The sequence below is a fragment of the Hermetia illucens genome, chromosome 3 (genome assembly GCF_905115235.1).
Source record: "Hermetia illucens chromosome 3, iHerIll2.2.curated.20191125, whole genome shotgun sequence".
Lineage (NCBI taxonomy): Eukaryota > Metazoa > Arthropoda > Insecta > Diptera > Stratiomyidae > Hermetia > Hermetia illucens.
Window position 1 is genome coordinate 163022730 of NC_051851.1, and position 8887 is coordinate 163031616.

Here is an 8887-nt window from a genome sequence, read left to right on the forward strand (position 1 = left end):
TTTATAGCTTTATTTGAGTGCTAGACTGAAACATTCTCATGCTGATGAATCTAACCAGGTTCGATGGTACTCCAAATATATTCCCTGGTATTCGCCAACAATATTTTGTGGGAATGGTTTGAACCTTCTTTTTAAATTTTCCGAAATAGAGGGATAACCGCTTCTATAGCAGCTCCCTCAATTTTGTTGAGGCATTGAAGAGCACCTCGGAACACTGGGCTCACAATTTTTTTATCTGCTCCATGTTCTCTATTTTTCTGCCCACAAGGCCCACAAGGCCCTCAAGGCTCTTAACCATAAGGCCGCTCGTTGTCACTGGATTTGCTGGCCGAGTGGTTTATGGTATTTCAGCGTTTGTATGGTTTCTGCAAGTTAACCTCAGTGGTTTTGATGAGACTGGGTATCAGTTTCGGGGCTGAGCCAAAGGTTATCCTCCAGAATAACATCTTGAGGATGTCAAGGCTGGGTGGGAATCTCAGAGGTCACGCCTCACTGTCCATCGTGGAACTTTCCTTCCGATCGCGGCACTCGGGTCCGGAGATTTACGGCTCCACGCGGGAGGTCAGGCCGTTTTTTTTCTTTTTATTTCCAAATATAGCTCACGTGTGGATTTATCGTTAGGTGCACGCGAATCCTTGCCTTTGTTTATGTCTTTTTGAGGAGCAAGGGCGGACCCACGCACCGGCAATGGCAGGTGACTTTTAATTCAATGACACGTAGGTGATTGAAGCACTCAAAGGACCCCCAAGTTCCTGAGCCTGGCTAGAACAGAGACGTAAAAGCCCATGTCGACGGAGCACTTCGATGCAGTTTCAATATTTGCGGGCAGGCCTTCACGGTCAATTTAGCCACTTTTTTAGGTATTTGGGGTAACTCTTTCCTCTAGGTCGTCTCTGACTACTCATGATGGTCGTTTGATCATCTCAATTCATATTAGTCATTGCAGACTGGCTCTCAACTCATTAATTTTACCAACGATTCACTACTCTTTGAAATCCGAAAATATCACTGGTTTTTTTTAAGTCACAAAATTCACTTTTTAATTGTTCCATTTTTTTATTCTGCTTCATAATTTACTTATTACTACGGAAATTTACCCCCTACACTATATTAAAGGCACAAAAACGACCAAAGAACTCTTATGCTCTTCCATAAACTTCAATAACGAATTTAAATCCATGATTTCGCTTTGACTTCAAATGAAGTTTGACTTCATTGGCTCCTGGACCGCCCTTCAACAAGGTAGCATTTCCTCCATCGCCATTAGTGTATTGATCAGTGCAGCGAATGCCAGTGATATTGAAACTATTATAGTAACCCTGTAAGGACGAAAAATAATTAGTACGGTCCATGTGTCTAGAGCACTTTGAAGATGTTACCTTGCGAGGATACTCATAGTCATCGCTGACAATTTGAAGGAGTTTATATTTCTTCACTACCAGTTCCCGATCCAAGAGGGTATCATTTGCTCTAATCGTCCCGAAGGTAACATTGTGACTTTGTGTTGATACTTGGTAGGCGCAGATGGCCAAAAGGAATAAACTGAGAGCAATTGAACACTTCATGATGAGAGAATATGTAAAAAGGATCTTCCTTTAATGAGACTGTTAGTCCAGCTTAATACTGTGGTTATTTGTTAGTGATACTGATGGATCGCTGAAGCAGCTTTTATATACCCAAGAGAAGTTTGTGATAAGTCTCTGGTTAGAGCTCACACCAAGTGTGATTAACTGATTAGATTAATTTCTGTATTTCAATAGTCAATGAAACAAATTATCGTTATTTGACTTTTGTTATTATTTTTTACTGACTAGGCACAGGAATAATCAGGCTTTATCTTATCCTCTTCTTCGGCCAGGGAGTTACCTATTCAGGAAATACTTGATAAAAATGGTGGTTTACCTATTCAAAATACTGATAAAGATTCATAGTAACCAGATTGAATTCAGATTTTGAACATTATTAGATGATTCATACATAGCTTGGGTATTTCCACTTAATGACATAATCGATTTGGGCTTGTTTTAATCTTAAATAGATTTCATTTTAATATGCAAACCCCACTGTATGTGACGTCAAAAGTCACCCCTGCATGGTTATTATTACTATTCTATTAAGGGGGGAAGGACACCGTGTCCTGAAAGAACTATTGTGCCCCCTCTTCTAGTTCTAGTGTACCTATTAACTATAATACCTCAAGCAGGCCTATAACCGTTAGGAATTTTATCATAGTATATTCCCTACTTCCAAATCTTTCAAGTGTTCTTCCAGGTGTCCAAGGACACTGTTCCAAAACGTGTATAGAGGTTTCATCACACTCCGCACAAAACCTGCAGGAAAGGTCCGTAGATTGGTTTAGCGTCCCTAGGTGATAGTTTAGCTGGCAAAGAGTAGCGATAATTCCCACTATGATTCAAGGTTCTTCTTAGTGGGGTTTAAGCAATGCTTTGTACGCTTGGGTTGGTATCCCCCAATAAGCACCCTGGACTGTTCCATTCCTGTATAGTTTCCTCAGCCGTTCCTCTTCATTTTTAATTCATTTTAATGTCATATCCATGAACCTTTTTCCGATTCCACAGATGGGTTCTGGCCCATGTAAAGGCGTCCCTGCTCTCTTCTTGGCTAGTTCCTCCGCTGCCTCATTGCCTTCCAATCCAACGTGGCCTCGAGCCCAGAGTATCCAGACCTCACTGAGCGAGCTGGGGGTATTCAGTTTCTCAAGACATTCGCACACCAGTTTAGAGTTCACCTAGTTGGACCCAAGTGACTCTTGATCGTCGCTTGACTGTCAGTCAAAATAGCAATATTCTACCCCTTGTAGTTCCTTTGGAGATTAAAGTAGGCTCATCTGTCTATGCCGCATATTTCCGCCTGGATTATGCTACTGTGCTTACCCATTGGCTCTAAGGACATTTTCCTTAGACCAATAGTCCTGGTACCGGCTCCCTCTGCTGTGAGGGATCCGTTAGTGTACTAAGTAATCGGTTGCTGGTTTAAGCCGTTTGTCATAGCCATGCTCTACCAGTTTGCCTTGCTACTCCAACGTGCTTTGAACTTCTTATAGAAATGAAAGCTCGTTCTCAAGTTATCCTTTGGTATCATTAACTTGGGATACCGCCTAGAAAGGATATCAATCTTCCTTCAATTTAGGCAGCTCCTCGTCTCACTGATACTCCCGGTCATCCTGAAGATTGCCCTCCTTGCTTGCATCTGTATATGCAGATAGAGAGGGGTTAATCTCAGAAGAACCTCCAGGGATGCCGTTGGGCATCCAGTTTATGTCACTCCCAGGCTTGTGCGCTGAATTCAGTTCTTTATGCCCAGATTACCGAGTCATACGTAATCATTGGCATTACTATTGCAGTGTATATCCAAAGTAGTATCTTTTTTTTTCCTGCTGAGAACCTGTTATTCATTAGAGCCTTTGTGGCTTTCCGACCTGTATTTTTGATCTGGCGTAATTCCCAAATATTTTACCTCTGCTTCTCGTTTCACCTCCATTTCGTGTGTCCTTATGATCAAGCTTACGTTTCCTAGTGAGGTGGTGGTTTTGGCAGTCTCGCCTCCCTGCATCAGGCACTAGTAACCCTTGATCCAATTTGGATTCTATTAAATATCCTCATATTTGCCTCTACAGATTAAACCAATGACGTCTGCGTAACCCTGGACTTCCTGTATTGGTTAGGTCGTCCAGGAGTTCGTCCACTATCATGCTCCACATAAGCGGTGATTGTACTCTGCCCTGTCGACAACCTTGAGTAGTATTCACGACAATAGAATTTGTACCTGTCGGAACTTCTATTGGCCTACCCTCTAACACTTTGCCCGTCCAGAAAGCCAGGGTCTTTTCCACCACCTTGAGGGTCGGGGCATCTTATATCTCTGTGTGCGATGTGTTATCAAATGCTCTTTCGATATCCAAAAACGTATACAGTGCTATTTCTTTTGTTTCTATGGCATCCCGTAATACATCCGTCAGCTGATACAAAACAGTTTCGGTTGACCGCTTGCCCGATAAGCGCGTTGGGATTGATGTAGTGGATTACGCACTAGAACGTTAGTTCTAATATACCTGTCTATGACCTTGTCCACCGTTTTGAGTACGAATGATGTTAGGCAAATTTAGGGTGGAAAGGATCCTTTTTACCCACTTTCTAAATAAAGACCACTTTTGCCCGGCTCTATGCCCATGGTATATATCCCAAGCCAATGTTGCCCCTTACCACCCTTAGAAGAGACTCTAAGATGATTTCTAGGCATTTCTGGATTAGTGCTGAGAAGACGCAATCTACTCTGGATGATTTCAGTCTTTTAATACTTTCCACTGCCCACCTTACCCTAGCTTCCAAGCACGCCTCTTTTGCTAGTTTCCAGTTCTCCTTTCTTCCCCTCTTATTCGTTATTGGGGTGTCAGGCAGAATGTTGTCGCCTGCCGCCGTGGGGTAGGACCCCGGGACTTGAGTTCTGAGAAGCAGGTATACTCTGTCCTCCTCATTCTCGGTAAATGTTCCATCCTTCTTCTTCAAACAGACATTGCTCCGTCTTTGGCTAGAGCTTTGTAAAGCCTGGTTGCTTCTGTGGTTTGTTCGATTCCTTAACATAATTCCCTGCAGTTGCTCTGTTTTGCTTGCCTGATCGCGTTGCTATACACAACCAGTGGAGTTTTGTACCTCGGCCAGTCCCCGGTTGGTTTTACTCGGTTGAAGATTTTTTCTACCTCTTTTTTTATTATGGCTAAATTCAGGGTACATCCCTTGGTGACTTGACTATCTTAGCCGGACTACTGGTCTCATATGAGTCAATAACGACTGTAATAAGGTTTTCCATCCCTATTTCTAGTTCCATTTCCCTCTTGATCTTGCCGCCCCTTTAAAGGTGAGCCATGTTGTTGCTCAGGTGCGTTGCATAGAAATCCCAATCCGTTCTCCTGGGATTCCTTATTATTGTTTTACTTCGGAGTTGCCCTCAATGTCGAATCTGATTATTCTGTGATCAGACATAGAGGGCTAATCCGACACCCTGCAACTCCCGACAAGCCCGTTCATCAGAGTATTTCCTAGAGTTATGTCTCGTACCTCTTTTCTAGTGCTGGTCACAAATGTTGGAGTGTTCCCTATGTAATATATTTCTAACTTATCGCTTAGAATAAATTCAAGAAGGTACTCAGCTCTTCAATTGGTGTCCCTGCTTCCTCAGACTTCGCGGTGGGTGTTGGTATCACAGCCGCGGAGAAGTGGTAAGGCCCTCTCCTCACAGTACTTCACCAGTTTAGCGAATAGCTCCGGTGGAACCCGGATGTCGTCTCCTGAGAAGTAGTCCGATGCCATGACCGCTTTTTGAGTGCTCCCCCTGGCTTTTAGTGCCCCTGCGTCATTAAGACCTGTTTCCTTCCTGACGTCGTGGTTTTGCTTGTCCTTGCTTTTTGAGCAATGGTCTTTGTTGGTTGTTATTCCCGCAGTATATCAATGTTGACCTTGGATCTACCCTTGACGTCCCAACTTCTCCGTTCTTGGGTGTAATCACGTGGCCCTCAGTATTTCGGGGATGTGCATCTGCCTGGTAGTCCAGTTTGTCTGCGGAGCGAGGTCCCACTTCTTTGGTTGTAGTTTGCCTTATTTTTATAATTTTACTTATTTTATTCCCACGAATATAGGGGTTAGGAGATCCGCCGTGCCATAGCCCTCCGTAGCACGGTAAGGTCAAACTTACTCACTGAGGCAACTAGGTATCAGTGAGGCTCCGTTGGAACACAGTCAGTTAGCCCCGAAGGCATGACGCTAGCATGACACCTTGGATTGGAGGAGGTGTTTTTCGACTCTCCAATCTAGACCCGTAGCGTTTTGTTAACAGATGGGTCACCTCATACAGGCTGTGGCTAACACCAACGGTCTTGGCAAACGAGAAGCTCGGCTCCTGGAAAGCCACATATTACCCTAGAAGAGAGATAGCTCACTTTTATAGAAAGATAGGTTGGCCCCAGTGAGCTACATTCCGTGTCAGTCTATCCTGTAATGCAGTACTTGAGTCCCTGATCTGCATGGTTAACATGAATCAATTCTCTCTAGTTCTGTCGCTCTCTTATGATCCGAGTGTACACTGCACGTAAGAAATAGCAGTTGCTTGACATACTTAGTTAAAACTTTGCTTATATACCTCAGACCATTCCCTAATAAGGTCCTTTTGGTTCAGATGTTGATGCGAAATCATGGTCAGTGGATGGAATTAATGACCTTTAAAAAAATCCAGGCAGTTTGTGGAACAATTGAAGGAAATCACGTAGGGAGGGGGGGGTGGGGGATTTGAGCAGGATGCTAACTGAAAGATTTCGGTCCACACATGTTTAAAAAAAGAAAAGCAGCTACCACGCTTACTAGAAAACCATTGACAAGGACATAGAAGTCTAACTAGGAGCATGAACACGAACATGTGGGTAAAATGAAAAGAGTCAAAATGTCTTCTTTTCCGTCTGAGAATAACTTGCAGAAATCCAAATCTTTAAAGGTGTTCCTTTGAAGGTCAGTACTTCCTTGCCATCATCTGCACTAAGTCAAAATATACAGAATTCATTCCAGGAATGAAACCTTTATGGGAAATTAGACAATGCAGCAATTTGAGTGGAAGTGTATAGGACCGGGCTGAGGGTAGGCTCATCCTACTGATGAGGATCTGTTTGTCTGCTGGTCATGAGCAACAGCTTGGGAACACGCGGAATAGAGTGTGCAAGGGCTCAGACACTAAGCAACCTCTGCAAATAGGTAAACAGCAACAGTCAGCCGATGAGACAAGAACTGAAAAACTCTTCAGCGACGTGGCTAGGAGTCCCTTACGTGTAGCGCTGGCGGATAGCAATTCAGCTAGCGGCAAACTAGCGCCGGGGGTGTGGATCTGTGTTGCGGCAGTCATCTCCTAGACGCCAAAGGCTAGCACACGGGATTCATTCCTTGTTTCTGTTCCTCTCAGATGGTGCATGTGTCCCAGTTTATAGCATGCAGGAATTAATTCTCCAGGGACTTTCTGGTTTCGTGCGCCACTAAGATGCCTGGGAGGGCGTAAAGCTCAAAGTCATTCCTTACGAGGAGAGACCCGTCGCTCGCATTTGATTGCCGAAGATGCTCGTGGATCAGGACAAGCTTGTCCAGTCTCTGTGTCTTCAAAACCCCAGGATTCCCATGGACGACGGGTATGTTTTTCAAGGAGAACGAATCTCAGGCGTGCTCCGTATAAACAGACAGTGCGTCCGGATGGCTCAAGTGGTTAGAGCGCTGTGCTGTCGTAGCGGAAGGTTACGGTTCAAATCTCACTGGTGGCAGGGGGATTTATTATCGTGACTGAATGTTGAACACCAGTCAACTCGACTAAACTGCGAATGAGTACCTGAGTCAAATCAGGGTAATAATCTCGGGCGAGCGCAATGCTGACCACATTGCCTCCTATAGTGTACTGTAGTGTACCGTTATGGCCTTGAATAAAGTGCTTTAACACACGTCGAGTCTCTGATCCAAAATGAATTGTTGCGCCAACTATTATTATTGGGCCGCCATCAAAAGCGCTCTTTTATCGGGCGCTACACAGGTCGTCCCGAAGGGGCGTCATAAGATCTGGGTTACTGCGAAATCGTGGAAACGGGTCAAAGAACGGAAGGGGTTGGAGGTCTTATTCACCGCTGCAAGTGATGGCGGCCGTGTCGCGTCGATCTCCGATATCGAGAGAAATCCCGAGAAGGTGAGCGTAGTATGGACCGTGTCGGAAGAAAATTTGCTAATGTGTTGGTCAGGGAAGCGGAAGATGCCACAGAACGCAATGATTTCAGAAGTGTATGCTGCATCGCGAAACAGCTTGCATGTTGTTGCAAACAGTCCGATGGTTCTGTGAAGGATGTTAACGGCTGACTTATCATCCACTATGGCAAGTAACTGAAGACTGGGAAAGCACACTTCAATACGGTTCTTACCCGTATCATATCCGGTGATGTTTCTCCTCTTGCAGATGAAACGGCTAGTTACCGTAGCATACGAATACGGACCGTTCCTCAAATCAGACGAGAAATCATTTCGGCCATCAATGCATGCTAACGGAGTAAAGTCGTTGGGCTTGACCGTCTCCCTGCAGATTTTTTACCTGCAGTTGCTACGGATCTGCTACTTCTACCCGTACGGAAATCTTAGAATTCCGAGACCTTCCCCAGAGAGTGGAAGTAGGCAGTGATCGTCAAGATTCCAAAGAAGGACACACGTTTTAAGTTTGGCAATTGGATGGGTATCTGGGTGTTCCCTGCCGTTGCAAAGATAATATCTAAAATAATCCTGGAAAGCATTGAAGAACATCTCGAAAGCTTGACTGACAGAGAGCAGGCTGGTGTCCGCCAGGGTTGCATTCTGTTACCGATATTATTTTTTCTTGATATCGGTGACGTTCTTCATAATGCCCTGTTGCCTTGTCTGGAGGACGTGGAGGAATTCAATGGAGTATGATATCTTTCTTCAAGTGCAACGAACTTTGTACTATCCTCAGTAAAACAAAAATAAAATGATGAGATCAGAGAAAGAGATAAATAAAGTATAGCCGGAGTTATTCCACTATGCTGAATCCTAAATTCCAAGCCTCGGTAATGTCGAGAAATGGGCAAGGGTTCTTGACGCATGAATGGCGTCAGGACGTAAGTAAGTTAGTTCGAGCCAAACAAATACGCGTCTACATACTAAATGGTGGTACCCTAACTGCAAGGAACTTACAAGAGCCATTCGAAAAAGACACATTGCTATCTGCGCTCTGCAATAAACCCGAAGGAATAGAAGGAGCCCAATATGCTCCAAACTAAAATGAGCATACTGAATGAAACCTCTTCTAATCGATAGAGACCTTCCTAGGTCTATGGATAATCGACATA

The 8887-nt window shown here is 44.3% G+C and overlaps 1 protein-coding gene across 1 annotated transcript; it reads right to left on the reverse strand.

Annotated features, from left to right (window-relative positions):
* Positions 1–1036: 1036 nt before the first annotated feature.
* Positions 1037–1660, reverse strand: LOC119651681 (probable salivary secreted peptide). Its single transcript, XM_038055380.1, has 2 exons — positions 1380–1660; positions 1037–1319 (listed from the first exon to the last, which is right to left on the reverse strand). Exons 1-2 carry the CDS (start codon positions 1563–1565, stop codon positions 1140–1142), a joined length of 366 nt encoding a protein of 121 aa, XP_037911308.1. The 5' UTR covers positions 1566–1660; the 3' UTR covers positions 1037–1139.
* Positions 1661–8887: the final 7227 nt, after the last annotated feature.

What these genes read in the sequence shown, in the direction of transcription:
- LOC119651681 (XM_038055380.1), bottom strand. Translation starts at nt 1,565, where the DNA reads ATGAAGTGTTCAATTGCTCTCAGTTTATTCCTTTTGGCCATCTGCGCC. An exon ending in ACTATGAGTATCCTCGCAAG is followed by an intron (nt 1,320 to 1,379) that starts GTAACATCTTCA and finishes TCGTCCTTACAG; the next exon opens with GGTTACTATAATAGTTTCAA.